The sequence below is a fragment of the Geospiza fortis genome, unplaced genomic scaffold (genome assembly GCF_000277835.1).
Source record: "Geospiza fortis unplaced genomic scaffold, GeoFor_1.0 scaffold112, whole genome shotgun sequence".
Lineage (NCBI taxonomy): Eukaryota > Metazoa > Chordata > Aves > Passeriformes > Thraupidae > Geospiza > Geospiza fortis.
Genome location: NW_005054298.1, coordinates 14,247,032 through 14,261,671, shown reverse-complemented (window position 1 = coordinate 14,261,671; position 14,640 = coordinate 14,247,032). Strand labels below are relative to the sequence as shown.

Here is a 14,640-nt window from a genome sequence, read left to right as displayed (position 1 = left end):
GGTCCGAGCCCCCTGCCAGGCAGTGCAGCTGTGCCACTGTCCCCTGTCACCTGTCCATCCTGCCCCACTGCCCAGGATAGGGGTTGCACTCCTCTCTCAGGACACAGCTCCCCCACTACAGCCCCCGCATGCAGACCAACTGGGATGGAACCAACACAGCACAGCAGCACCCTGTGTGCTGTCCCCAAAGTGCTCTCAAACAGGGCAGACTCAGTGCCACAGCTGCCACAAGCCTGCACCCAGCAGCAGGTTTGCAGTGTGCCATGGCACTGCCCAGCCAGGATACAGGCTCACCACCACTCTGCCAGCCTCTGCTCAGTGCCCCACATCCCCCAGGCATCAGTAATGCAGAAGGATCCCCTTGCCAAGACATGGGTGTGGGTCACAGCACAACTGTACATGGACAGGAGCTAATATGGGCACAGTGCTTCACATCAATCCCCCTGGCAAACCCACAGCCTCCAGTCTCAGTGCTGCTGCCAAGAGAAACCTTGCACCCTGCCCCCCAGGTGGCTCAGGACCCACATGGGTGTGCAGGGCTGGGCTGCTCAGCCCTGTTGTAGCATCGCTGCTTTGCGGCTGAAGGGGAGACAAGCTGCAGCTGGGAAGGTAGGCTGCTGTCCCTGTCCACGTGGCATGACACACATGAGACCTCCCTTCCTGCTGGGGTGAGGACCCACAGCACAGCTCAGAGCAGGACTCTGTGCCAGGACCCAGCTGTGATGGGGCTCCTGGGATGTGGGCAGAAGCTGTGGGTGGCAGTCCCCACGGAGGCTGGCCAGGGACATTAGAACCTGTAAGTGCTCCTTGGGTGCTGGCACGACCCTGGCACAACCCTGGCACACCTTCCCCAGCTGACCATCCTGAGCCCTGCTGCCTGTCCCAGTTTTCTAGGTGATGCTACAAATAAGCCAGAGGGGCAGTCCCAGCCTTACAGTCCCAGCAGATCCTGTCTTGCATGCCAAGCTCCTCACAGCTCTTGGTGCCTCATAGCTCGATACCTTGCCTCATCAACTCACCAAGCCCTGCAGCATTCACCAGCCCCCTTTCCAGGCCCTTGGAGAGGCTGCCAAGGTCCTTGCCTCACCTCTGTTTGAGCTGCCCCTTCCCACTGCAGAGCATCCATGGGGACGCTGCTGGAGGCCTCCCCACCCAGTGCGTGTCCCCACGCTGCTCACCTGTCCCCTGGGGAGCCAGCTGCTCCACGAGGAGCTGCTCACAGGCATCACGCTCCCCATGGTGCCTGGCAGCTCTGGGAGCTTTTCTCTGCTTCCCCTCCCAGCTCATGACTCCAAACGTGAGGCTTTTCATGGCTCCATAATAAGTTGCAAATTACCCAGTACAAAAGGAGCTGTTTATACAACATTTCTGTCAGTCCCACAATCCGAGTGATGCTGCGGGGTTTCCGTGGAGACCCTGCACGTCAGACAAGTCCTACAAATGCTACAGCTGGCATTAAGGGAATCTCCTGTCAGAGACAGAGGTCTCTGCTGCCCCCCACCAGCCCTGGCTGGGGACACAAATGGGTACCCTTGAGGCAGAGCTAGGTAAAGAGCTGAGCTGTGGGGCTCGTGTGTGTCAGGGCACCTGCACCCAGGGCTATCCTGCCAGGTACTCTCACCCTATCTGTGCATGCCTGTGGTCCTGCTGCAGACACATAGCCTGTGCATTCTTGTCACACTCAAGTGGGAATAAAATACTCATCAGGGATGCTGGGAAGAAGCACCAAGGCTTGGATGTGTCACACAGTGGTGCCAGGGCGAGGGTGCTGTCACCAAAGCACCCACAAGGACACCCTAGGTCTGGCCCCAGGAGGACCCCCTTTTTCCAGCCAAAACACAGTCACTTGTATATCCTCCACCTATCCTACATCTGCTGCCCATTGGTCACAGCTCCTGGCTGGCAGGGCACACAGCTCTTTCCAGCAACTGTGACTCTGTGGCCATCCCTCAGCAAAGGCTTCAGGAGCGACTCTGGGCTGTCCTAGAGATGCCAAACCTCTGGGAATAGCTGGATCACCTCCAAGAGGCTGTGCCTATTGCAGGCACCAAAAGTCACTGCAGAAGGTGTCCCACGGGAGGTGATGGTCACCTGCAGCTAGGGCTGCCCTTCTGCCCTGCCCCAGCCCAGAGGCAGCCCTGACAATGCCCTGCTCCTCTGCAGGTCAGGGACCCAGGACAGAGAATGGCAGCCAGCGCAGTGTGGCATGGACAAGAAGCAGACCTGGAGCAGATGGCCCCACTGCCACCCAGCTCCATCTTTGCCTGCTGGACACACATCAGCCCCAGGCAAAGCAGGCAGCAAACACTCGCTCAAACTGCAGCATTAATCCCACCGTTCCAGGAACCACAGCCTCCACACCTTGCTGGCCTCCCGACTGCCCTGCACAGGTCCTGACCAGTCCCACAGCTCTGGCCTGGTACCAGCCCCCTGCCCTGGTCCCAGGCAGCAGCCCCTTGTCTCAGTGCTTGAATAATTGATGGCGGTGTGTGCATGCAGCGTCGCGAGTAGGAGGAGGTCTGGCCATGAATCTTTCATGCGTTTGCACCTCCTGGAGCTGTTGGGGATGGTCTGCAGGAGGTGGGGATGTGCTTGGAGCCTGGGTAGGTGGGCACCTTCCGTATTTCTGTCCCCAGGGAAAATAAATACAGCAGTGGAATGTCCCTTGTCACCCGGCAGGGCAGCGCCACAGAATCCCTGTGAGCCTGTGGAGGAGCAGTGCTGCGCTGTCCCCCCTCTCCAAGGAGCTGGGACATCCCGGTGCCCTCTCCAGCTTTGCCTCCCTTTGCTGCCACAAGAAGGATGCCTGAGCACACAGCGCTCACTGCAGGCAGAGAACGCAGGGATGCAAAGCAGCAATGTGACCTTGGCTCTGGGTGTCTGGACACAGAGCGGGATGGCACAAGGCATTCCATCCCTGGCCTGCCAGCCTCTGGCATACCCCCCAGCTGGGAGAGGGGCTGCATGCTGTGGGGGAAAGCAGGCAAAAGTGCAGGCAGCAGGGTGGAAGCAACCAGCCCCTTCCAGCAACCTGGTGTCAGGAGGCAGGAAGGGCAATGGGAGTGATGGCAGCCCTGGAAGGAGGAAGAGGCTGCTGTCCCCTCCTGCAGTCGCGAATATTGGTTCTATATTTACCCGACTGCAGGCCTGGGTTTCGGCCTCTTGCCTGTAACACAAGCCCTGCAGGCTGCCAGAATCCGAGGGGATGGCACATTCCTCAGCAAAAATAACCCTCCAGCAGCAGGCGAGAGGGCAGGGGTGGAGGTGACTGACTGGACAGCTGCACCCAGCACCCCGCTCACCACCGGGGGCAGACGCTCTGACAGACCCGGGGACGGGAATCTGGCACACGTGGGCACCGCACCAGACCCCTGCCCAGGTGGATGGGGGCAGAGGTGGGAGCCACTCTGGGGCAGCTGGCATTAAACACAGGCACGGCGCTGCAAACTGTGGGACTAAAATTAGGCACTGAGATAAATGGCCAGAGATGCTGAGCCACCAGGGACACTGTCAGCACAGCCGTCCCCAGTGGGCTCCATTGCCACTGCCATGCACCATCAGCTGAAAAATTATGCCAACTTCCCCCCACTGTAACTCCTCGCACAGGAAGGGTTTGTGCGGGGCCATCACACACAGGAAGCCTCTGCCCCCTTTCCTGCCCTAAATCCAGGCAGGTTCAGGCTGTTTCCTGGACAGAGGGAAGCCTCCAAGACAGTTTGATTGCTGAGTGCAGGTGGAGGCAAATGGAGCAAAGCCCTGCACTGGGAACCCAAGATGGACACATCCAACCTTGAAATGAGAGGCAGCCTGGGTGGGGAGGATCAGGCAGTGCTGGCACAGTGAACGAGGGCTGGGCTCTAAAAGGAGATTAGCTCGGGTTCTTTAGAGGTGATTTAATCCAGTTTGCAGGGAAAAAATTCAGGAGATGCAGCTGAGAGGTGATAAAGGCTTTAGCAAGTCCAGCAGCAATGGAGCATTGGTAGGGGCCAGGGCTGTCTGGAAGGATCTGGAGGCTCCCTGAGTGAACCTGGGCAGCCCCTGGAGGGGCCTGGTGCTGGTGTGAGAAGGGTCAATGCACTCTGCCTGCACCTGTGGAGCTGGGGCACTAGGGAGAGCCTGCAGCAGGACAGGGCAGTGCAGTGGGGCATGGGGGGACAGTGGGGACAGTGTGTCCCTGTAGCACTTGCACCAGCCTGGCCAGCCCCACACATGCTCTCCCCACTCCCCTCAGTGAGCACTGACGCACTCAGGGAACCTGGGAGAAGAGCAGGAGAAATCATTAGTGGGGTGGAGCGACAGATTCAGGGCAAGAGATTAGAGAAGCTAAATCGGGCTTGTGTGAGCAAGGGGGACTGCTGAGCTGGCGCAGGAGGAGCTCCCCAGGTTGAGTGCAGAGACACCAGCATGGAGCCTCCCCAGGCCACCAGCAGGGATCTGAGCCACCCTGGGGAGTGCCAGTGCTGGCCCCACAGAGATCTTCAGCCTGGCAGTGCACCAGGGAGAAAAGGGGCTCTGTGCCCACCAGAGACCACTACCAGAGAGGGGCAGATGGAGCCAGGACACCACAAGACCTCCAGACACACAGAACCAGGACCCCAAGTCCAGAGAAAGAGCTGGTCTTGCCGATGGAGCAAGGGCATTCCAATACCTCCAGACACAGGGGCCTGGGATGCCAAGTCCAGAGAAAGACTTTGTCCTGCCTGGAGACCCTGCACCCATCCCTCTTGCCCTGGAAGTGGCTGATGACCTAGCTCAGAGCGCCCCAGGGAACAAGGATGGGGTGTCCCTTCCCAGTACAAGGATGGCAGAGCTATGAGTGGAACTTCCGTGATCCCTGGAGACCTGTCCAGCCCTGGCAGGATGTGGCACTCTCAAAGACAGCTCTGTGCCACCACAGTGACAAAGCCACACCAGGGGCTGTCCTGCTCCTCGCTCAACCCAGTGCCCCAGAGGCTGCACAGCTCCAGAGGTGTCTCTGGCCCGGGGATGCCTTTTTGGGAGGCTGTTTGCTCTATGGTGGTGCATCCATGGCCAAGAGCCTGCTGGGAGGAGTGCCCAAGGCAGGGTGACATTCACACTGCAGGTTAGGCAATCCTGGCTGCTCAGTCCCTCCCTCAGCTGCCCCAGAAAGGCGGTGGTGAGGGCTGGCTGCTGGGAATTGGGAGCAGAGAAGAGTGCGTCAGCACAACGGGAACGGGCACCTGGGGAAATCAGACTGTGCTGCTGCTGGGCAGCACCAGTGGGGCCCGGACTGGTGTGGCCACAGAGAGGTGCAGCTGCACACCAGAGCATGGAAACAGGGTGACCCAGCTGCTGTCTGCCCAGGACAGGCTGCCCCTCCCCAGGGCAGTGCATGTGTCCCATTCTGCACACACTTCACCCCACACCCAACTGCACCAAAGGTGCACGGTCCCCAAGGGACCACTGTGTGATGCACAGTGACTCCACACAGGCTCACTGCAGGGCAGAACCCCTGCTGCACACTCCTCTGCTCCTCCTGCTACCCCACCTGACCTGCACATAACCTTCCTCCATCCTCCAAACACCACTTCTCCAGACTCCTGGCTCAGTGCTCCCCTTCAGCATTGTGAAGGCTCCTCCTGACCTGCCACAGTCACCCAGCCCCCTGCTCAGAGTGCAGCGTCTCTGGGGTGCCTCCTGTGCTGCAGAGTCCCAGGGCAGCTCCTTCCCTGGAGCCTCAGGGCTCAGTGCTGCTTCCCTCACTCCCATCCTCGCTGTCCCATGCAGACAGCACATCTCACTTCAGAGCAGCGCCACCCGCCTCCACACCCCCCAACACACAGGCCTTCAGTGTCCTAGGGAGGGGGCATCCATCCTCCACGAGGAAGAATTTGTTCACCAAAAGGGCTGTCAAGTACTGGAACAGAATGACCAGGGAAGTGGCGGAGTCACCATCACTGGATATTTGGAAAACATGTAAATGCGGCACTGAGGGACATGGTTTAACAGTAGGCTTAGCAGTGCTGGGTTAAGCGTTGGATTGATCATCTTAGAGGTCTTTTCCAACATAAATAACCATGACTGCATGACTCCACGGCGATGAGGCAGAGGGGGCTGAGCCGCAAACCTGCAGGATGAAGCAAGGGCAGCAGTGCCCATGCACTCCCTCTCTGACTGCTACACCCAGGGTGACGGTGATGAGCAGAGGGGCTGCCACTGGGATGAGCAAATGCTTGTTAATTTGCCTTGGCTGATTAACTACCCGGTCTCGCACATCGAAGGGCCACAGGCTCCACCTACTTGTCAGCCCCACCTCTCACATTAGGCTCCTCCTTCTCCTAGCCCCATTGGCGTTCCAGTTCACCCAGTGCATTTCCAATGGTAAAGCTGTTATGGTGAGCCTACGGGAGTTCTGCCCGTGGGCAGCTGGTGGAGGGTGCTGACCACCAGTACCATGAGCTCAATCCCCATCTCTCTCTCTCTTCTCTCTCTTTTCTCTCTCTTTTCTCTCTCTCTCTCCTCCTGCCGGCCGTGCCGGGGGGTACTGCAGCCACATGCTCGCTCCAGGCTGGAGAGCCACCCTAGCCGGCAGCAGGGTGGGCACAGCAAAGCCCAGCAGCCCTGTCTGGCCCCAGGGCATGCACTGCAGCAAGAGCCTGCAAACGCTGCTGCCACGCTCAGCAAACCTGTGCCGAGGTCTGTGCCAGCACTGGTGCCGTGCTGGTGGCCCCGTCACCCTTACCTTCCATGTCAATGATGGCCAGCACAGCGCTGGTCATGGCCTCTCCCTGCTCATTCTCAGCGACGCACGTGTACACACCGGCATCCTCCTTCTTGCTGTCCCGGATCCAGAGGGTGCCATACTCCTCCCCACCCTGGGCCAGCTGCTCCTCGTTTCGGTACCAGCGGAGGCTGGGCCGGGGGGTGCCCACCACCGCCACTCGCAGCCGGATGTCACAGCCGGTGCCGATCGCTGCATTCTTCAGTTTCCTCACAAAGCTCGGCGCTGCCAGGCGAGCTGAGCCCTCCTGGGCCGGCCCCGGCTCCGCTGTGACCTTGGCGCGCTTCGGGGGGAGGCCGGGGCTCGGCGGGGCTGCCCGGGGCTCCCCAGCAGCCCTGGCCGTGCCGCTGCGTCCCTGCGCCCGGTGCATGGTCTGCAGCTCCCCCAGCACCACCCGCCACCCGTGTCACCCCAAACCCGCACGTTGTGCCCTTCCTCTCCCCCTGCCTGCAGTCTGGGGGCGCTGGGTGCCTGACTGGGGCGCTGGGGCAGTGGCGACCCCCCAGTCCGAATGCCCTCCGGTGCGGTGCCTCCCCCCACAGGCTGCAGCCCCAGAGGTCGCAGCACTGTGGGCAAGCGAGAGACTATATTTAGGCTGGGACTCGGGTTCCTGCTCGCCCAGCCGCCCCTCACCAAGCGGCGCTCACACCCCGCGCTCTGCTGCAGCCCCGCGCCCGCCCAGCGCCTCGGCACCTGCTCCTCGCCGGCCCGCTGAGTCCCGCGGGCGCTGCCCGCTCGCTGCGCCGTCCCCGTGCTGGGGCCGTGGCGTCCCCCCCCTCACCCGGCCCGTCCCGCAGCCCCCGGCGAGCTGCGCTCCCTCTGCCCCCTCTCCTGAAGTGGCAGCTGCCTCTGATATGTCACATTCCTTGGCTGGGCTCCCCCTCTCTGCGCCTGCTGCCCCGTCCCTGCAGCCCAGCTCCTCTTGCAAAGATAGAAAAGGGCCAGCACCTTTCCATATTAGCTGAGAGGCTCGGGGGGGACCCAGCCTTCCTCCCCCGCTTCCCCTTCTCCGGCAGTGTCATTGGATCGGGGCAGAGAGGGACCCTGACGGCATGTGGAGGGAAAGGACACCGTCATGCTTCCTGCAACGCCAGACCCGGGGCAGGAGCCAGCCCTTCAGGGCCCCTTAGCTCCGTTCCCAGCAGGCAGCAGAGCTGGGGCTCCCAGCATCCCTGACCACCACAATCCTCCCTGCCCGGAAGGCTGCAAACACAGCAGGACTCCGTTTCTCTCACGGGCCCCTGCCTCTGGCCCGGGCAGTGTGGCTCCCGCCAGGCCTGCTGGAGCTGCTCGGCCTTGGGGCATCCTGTGGGAGCTACCACACGGCGAGCAGTCAGGCACGGTCTGTGCCAGGTGCTGCCAGGCCATCCCTGGGCATGGCAGGGCTTCCCCATCTCCTGGAACCACGGCAGCCTCGGCACCTGGCTCCAGCCGCCGCGCCAGGGGCTGTAAATCTGCGTGAGCAGGAGGCCAGCCGCCCGACACCGTGCTTCCCAGCTGCAGGCCAGCCCCGGCGGCTCTGGCACAGCCCACTGCCACCAGCTCAAGGGTGCCAGCATCAGTGGAGCATCACTGGCAAGGAGGAAATCCCAGGATTTCCCAGCTGGGATGGCTGGGGCACAATGGAGTGGGATGCCTTGCTAGACCCACAGCCTGGCTGCAGAGTGGCTGAGCCAGCCCCAGAAGGGGCCTGGGGGCCTCTTCCCTGCCCTACAGGCAAAGGAATGTTTGTCCTCAGCCTGCCCCAGGGGCTGAACTCCTGCACAGCCTGAGCCAGCCTGGGCCGGCAGGGAGGGAGGTGTCATCGCAAGCCAAGGCAACCTGGGGACTGTCCGCGATGTCACAGGGCCACCTGCTGGAGATATCCCTTGAGATCCAACACCTCCCAGCTGGGGTTTGCTATGCTGGCCTCTCCATCAGGGACACCCCCGACCACTCCCCACTGCTGGCAGTAGCACATGCCTTGTCCCCAAAGCATTACCCCGTGCCAAGCCCGCTGCTCCCCTGGCATCTGCTGCTGGCAAAGTTTTGTGGACCCTCCAACCTCTCCCAGGGCAGAGCAATCCTGAATTGCTGTCCCACATGGGATGCTCAGCTCTGGGCTCCACTACAGCATCCCCCATTGCTGGGATGAAGGAGCTGAAGCCAAGATGCCCACAACCTGAGCACAGGGAGAGGGGTAAGTGTGTTGGGACAAGAGAGCATATGATGCTGGCAGGCTGAGGCTGGAGGCAGAACCTGGGATACAAGCATAGGGTGCTGGGTCTGATGATCACAGGGTGCAGGGGTGTAGGACACTTAGGAAAGAGGATGGCTCTGCTTGCAAGTTGGTGACACTTGGAGGGGCTTGGAAAAGTCCCAGGCAGATGTGGATTTGGGTAGGCTCCAAGTGGGTGTGTAAAGGAGGCGGCTGTGGAGCTGAGCCACCAGGACATGGCATGTGACCCTGGGTGTGTGGGGGAGATACAGGACCATCACCCAGAGCCCCTTCGAACCTGCTCAGGGCTTAGCTGTCACTGTTCCCTGTCCCAGCAGGACTTTCTCACCCAGTGCCACTGGGAAACCCACCACCTCAGGCAGCAAAATGCTCGAGAACTTTCAGTGTGAGAGACACGCACCTTTTGGGGGGCCCAGCAGCCTAGGGAGGAGACAGGCCAAAGAGCTGCTGGCTCATCCATCCACCTGCCCCTTGGGATGCCTCCCGCAGGTGCTGCCTCCCCACCACCCCACCCCTCTCTGCCCCAGAGACGCACTGAGACGACAGGGTGATGCTCCGCTGTTTATTTCAGCCGCCTGAAGAGTCTCATACACGTGGTGGGGTGGGGGTGCGTTGGGGCAAGGGTTGGGGATGCCTGCCCTGGCCCCCCGGGCCTCTCTCCGGCTCCTCTCATCCTCTCCCCCCTCTCTCCCATTCACTCACTCCTCCTCTCTCCTGTGTCCACCTACGGGTACCCTCTCGGCTGATGAGCCTGGCCCCACGGTGCAGCCTCCTGCTGCTGGGGGTCCCCGCCACGGGGAGGGGCGGGCACTGCCCTCCTCTGCCCCACGGGGCTGCCTCTGGGGCCGGGGGGAGCGAAGGGCCCGAGCCCCCCTGGGCTGGGGGGACACGCAGGCTGGGCCCCCCTCTCTGAGCTGGGCAGAGAATAGGGGGCTGAGCCCAGACCATGCCTAGCTTCTCCCCATGCCTAGCATCGCCGCCGTGCACCTGGAGAAGTGCCAGCTCTGGGGCGGCCACGGTGCTGGAGTGGGGATGGGTCCCCACTCGTGTGGGATGAGCCCCAAGCCTGTGCCCAGGGTGGGAAGGGGACTCTGGGGGGATCCAGAACCCGCTGCTGGGACCGTCCGGCTCTCTGTGGAGCTGGCCCAGGCCACCACCTGCTCCCCCCAGCCCCTGCCGCCTGTCCCGTCCCTCCCTCCTGCCGCCCCCCGGCCCTGGCCTGATCCTGACGCTGGCGCTGCTGCTGCGAAGCTGCGAAAGCAGAGCGAGCCTTTAGAAGCCGGAGGAGAGAGCCCAGGGGGTGCGGGGGGCCCAGAGGCAGCTGCACGGGGGAGACTCCTCAGGCAGTGCCGGGGGAGCGCCGAGAGGCGAGCTGGGGGGCAAGAGGGGGGCACGGCGGAGGGACGGAGGCAGGGACAGAAGGTGCCGGTGGGCTGCTGGAGCAGCCTCCTCTACAGCACTTCATGCTGCTGCTGAGTCGCCTCGCTCACCACCTGTGGGAGAGAGGCACCGTGAGACGCCATGCCGTGCCACACCGGAGCCCCGGGTGCGGGAACAGGCGCTGTCCTCGGTCCCCTGCCTCCCCAGCACCCTCCGGAGCCACCCTGTGCTCACCTCCCCGTCACGGGTCTCGATGGTTTTGATCATCACGGTCTTTTTGGTGTGCACCTCGGAGCCCCGCTGCTCCGGGCTGGTCTCTGCAGGGGGAGGACACAGAGGATGGCACCACAGGGACGTGTGGCATGGGGACACAGCCGTGGGGCTGGCGTCACCGAGGAGCTTCAGCAGCCTTGGTTTAACCCCCCCCCTCAGCTCACAGCAACACCCTAACAAGTGCCCCCATACCAGGGGCTCTGTGTGGCACCTGTGTGTCCCCAGCCGGCCAGCCTGGCTACAACCCCCCAGCAGGGACATTCACCCCAAAAGGGGAACACAGGAGACTCATCCCAGGTCCCCCTCCTCATGGAGTGAGACTCACCTCGGAAATTGAGTGCAGAAGCGAAGGTCTGGTGCATGGGAATGCTGATCCTGTGGGAACACAGAAGGGAAAGCTTAGTTTCTGCCAGCCCTAGCCCTCAGGTGTGTCCTCATAAAGTTGGACCCCCAAAAAACCGCTGACCCTGCCAGTCCCCTCAGTTTGTCCTGCCCCCCTTCCACTCACCGGTTCTCCTCTCCCTCCAGCAGCTTGCGGTATGTGGCGATCTCCACATCCAGAGCCATCTTGACATTGAGCAGGTCCTGGTACTCACGCAGGTGCCGGGCCATCTCATCCTTCAGGTGCCGGATCTCCTCCTCCAGGCGGGCAATGGTGTCCTGGTACCCGCCGGCCTCCCCTGCAAAGCGCTCCTCCATCTCCCGCATCTGCCGCATCAGCGAGTCATTCTGGGGAGATGGGGGTGCTCGGTGAGACAGGGATCACCCAGGGTGGGAGCTGGGGCATCCTGGGGAGAGCTGTGGTCAGCCCTGGGCTGGGTTCAGCTGATGTGGGACCATGATGAGTGACTGTAACCCTCCACCTGCCCAGCGCTAGGCACCAGGGACTCACAGGGGCAAGCTGGGCATGCACTGGGCAACCCCAGCACTCTGGTGCCCAGGTCCCCCAGCAAAGCCATCCTACCCCAGCAAAAGGGCACGGAGAGCTGCAGAAGCACTGGATGGCTGCCTGGGGGTGGCACTGGTGCCTGCTGGCTGGCTCCTGCGACCATGACTGTGCCAGAATGGGACTGTTGTGCCCTGTTCGTTTGCAACCACCTTGCCAGCCTGCAACCAGACACCCTGAGCCCTGCGCCCGCCTGCCTGGAGCCTCCCAGGCTGGGTCACATTTTACAATCTGCACTTTGATTCCAGGACTCTGCCAAAACACTTTGCAGGAGCCCAGGCCACTGCTGGGGGAGGTGCAGCCCAAATGTGGGGTACAAGGCCCCCTGCAGCAGCAACTCAGAGAGCTGGGAAGAGCCCCCCACCCCAGAGATGTCCCTGAGCAGCCTTGGAACAGCAGGTCCCTGGGGGACGCTGGGGATTTCTCAGTGCTGCCCTTAGCTCACCGTGCCCTTGAGGGCATCAATCTCGCAGGTGTAGGACTGGATCTGGTGCCGGTACTCCAGCATCTCCTGTTTGGCCTGCCTCAGCGCATCGTTGTTCTTGTTGGCCGCCTGTGTCAGGTCAGAAACCTGGGGACAGAGCACCTGGGGTCAGTGGGGATGGCCCCGAGGTGCAGCCCGCTGCGCTGGGGCCAGCCCAGGCCCGCTGCCTCCCGCACCTTGGACTTGTACCACTCCTCAGCCTCGGCAATGTTCTTGGCAGCAATGCTCTCGTACTGAGCACGGATGTCCCGCAGCGCAGCCGTCAAATCAGGCTTGGAAATGTCCATCTCCACCTGGATGTGCTGCTCTTGCAGCTGTGCCTGCAGCTCCCGGATTTCCTGCATGGACAAGGTGACATCTCAGGGCACCCACTCCGTTTTCACTGCCCCGTGAGTGCCATTGGAAAAGGGTGCCACTTCTGACCTACCTCTTCATGCACCTTCTTGAGGAAGGCGATCTCCTCCTGCAGGGACTCGATCCGTCTTTCCAGGTCAATGCGTGCTAGTGTGGCTGCATCCACATCCTGGGAAGGACACAGGATGAGGGATAGTGAGGGGTGGCAGGGAGAGCATGAGGGCTGGAAGGTGCAAAGCTGTGCCCAGGACTGTGCCCTGGTGCTGGGGCCAGGCTGCTGGGGGGAGATCGGGGTGGGAGAGAGGGTAGGGTTCCCACGCCACCCTAAGGGGACAGGCACTCACAGCTCTGAATGCAGCGAGGTTGTTCTCAGCCTCCTCCTTCAGCTGGATCTCCTCTTGCAGCCTGTAGGCAGAGAAGGGAGGCTAGGGGGGTCTGGAGGGAGCTCCCTCCCTCTGTGTTGACGTCCCCCCGAGCTGTCCTTAAGCCCAGCAAGGCCCGGTAGGAAGAAAACAGATTGTCCTGTGTTCCCGGCAGGCAGCAGGGGACTGGCGGGGGGCCAGGGGCTCTTCCTCCCATTCCCTATTATAGTCAACGCCAGAGAGATCACAAAGACATGAGGTCAGCTCAGTGCCACGCACACTGCCCCAGCCCTTATAGGGGAGAGTGACCAGCAGCTGGGGGGACAGAGCACAGGATCCGACACGGGAGTCCAAGAGATGGCCACCAGCTGAGCTATCCCAGGGAGAGCAGCAGCACAGAAAGGTTTCAGCAATGCTCTGGGATGGGATGTGAGGTGGGGAATGCTGTGGGGGAGGCTCAGGTCAGGGCTGGAGATCCAGGTTTGTGTCAAGGAAGGGAACAGTACTTCAGGCTGCATGTCAGTGGAAAGGCAGCAGGGAGGAGATGGAGGCGCCCAGGTGGTGCTGGCACATGGGGTGGCAGAAACCCAACACCCGTTTGTTCTGGGCCCCACTCCTCCCGTGTCACTGAGAGTTCCTCCATGCCACCACCCCCAGCTCCCCCGCATCAGGGAGGACCCCAGCGCTGGCTGGCTGTGGTGGTGGCTGGGGCTACAGAAAGGGGCAGCAAGCTGTGTCACCCCGAGGGAATGGTGTCCCCAGGGCACAGGGTCCAGGAGGGAAGGTGCAGACCATCATCAGAACACACAGCTCCCCTTGAGTATCTGTCCCTACTGCCAGGTTCCCCATGCTCATCAGTCCCTGGGGGTTCCCTCAGCCTGGCCACCCTTGTGGATAATCCCCACCCTCTTCCCCAGCACTAGCCAGGTCCACAGCATCTCTGGGGTGTCCCACTGCTCACAGGGCACCATGGACACTCACGGCAGGCCTGGAGCATCCCTGGCCTGCGGAAGTGCAGCTGCTGCCTCCCCTCCCTCCTTCATGTCTGGAGCTGATAGAGCACCTTCCCTGGGTTACCCGTCTCCTCACTTCTGCCTGCCTGACTACATCTGTCTGTCCGTCCATCCCACAGAGCTCAGCTCACCCGTGGGCCCAGCAGTCCTCCCCCATGTGAGCAGAGCTGGGGACCCTGGGGTCAGATGCACTTTGATCTCTCAGTCCTGTGGTGTTACAGCCTCACTGCAGGGGAGAGCACAGGGGACACCCCTGCTCTGGGAGCCACTCTCCCCTCTGGGTGCTGCCCAGAAAGGGGTCAAGGGGGACAGAGTACTGGGGTCAAGGTGGGCTCTGAGCACGAGGCGTGAGCATAGCAAAAGGCACCTGAAGAGCTGCCCGGGCAAGCTCTGCTCCCACCCACCCCTAGGGATGGAGATGCACTGACGGATGCCTACAGGGACCTCCAGAGCCCCCCCACTCACTTCTGCTTGAGCTTCTGCAGGTCATCGAGCAGGTTGTCACGCTCAACCTCCACACGAGCCCTCTGGCTGGTGAGCACGTCGATCTGGCGCCGGAGCTCCCGCAGCTCCTCCTCGTACATCTCGGCCACGCGGGTGGGCTCCTTGCCCCGCAGGCGGTTCACCTCGGCCACCATGAGCGCGTTCTGCTGCTCCAAGAAGCGCACCTTCTCGATGTAGTTGGCAAATCGGTCATTGAGCTCCTGCAGCTCCACCTTCTCGTTGGTGCGGGTCTGGAGGAACTCCTGGTTCATGGCATCGGCCAGGCTGAAGTCCAGCAGCTCCCCGGAGCCCTGGTAGGCGCTTTGGTAGGTGCGCAGGGGCGTCACGCGGGTGGTGCGGAAGGTGGACAGGCTGGGCACGGCCG

General features: G+C 62.0%; 2 protein-coding genes across 2 annotated transcripts in view; both read right to left on the bottom strand.

Annotated features, from left to right (window-relative positions):
* SPEG (striated muscle enriched protein kinase) overlaps positions 1 to 7,112 on the bottom strand; it is a 37,535-nt gene extending 30,423 nt beyond the window's left edge. Inside the window, 1 exon segment of the mRNA XM_031058091.1 lies at positions 6,704 to 7,112. Within this exon segment, the coding sequence (XP_030913951.1) occupies positions 6,704 to 7,112 (409 nt within the window).
* A 2,396-nt stretch (positions 7,113 to 9,508) lies between these two features.
* DES (desmin) lies at positions 9,509 to 14,638 on the bottom strand (the record flags this gene model as incomplete). The annotated part of the gene is made up of 9 exons (XM_005416068.2): positions 9,509 to 10,453; positions 10,575 to 10,657; positions 10,939 to 10,988; positions 11,122 to 11,342; positions 12,005 to 12,130; positions 12,220 to 12,381; positions 12,471 to 12,566; positions 12,742 to 12,802; positions 14,238 to 14,638. Coding segments are annotated over 9 exons (1,242 nt in total), but the record flags the coding sequence as incomplete, so codon positions are not given.
* Positions 14,639 to 14,640: the final 2 nt, after the last annotated feature.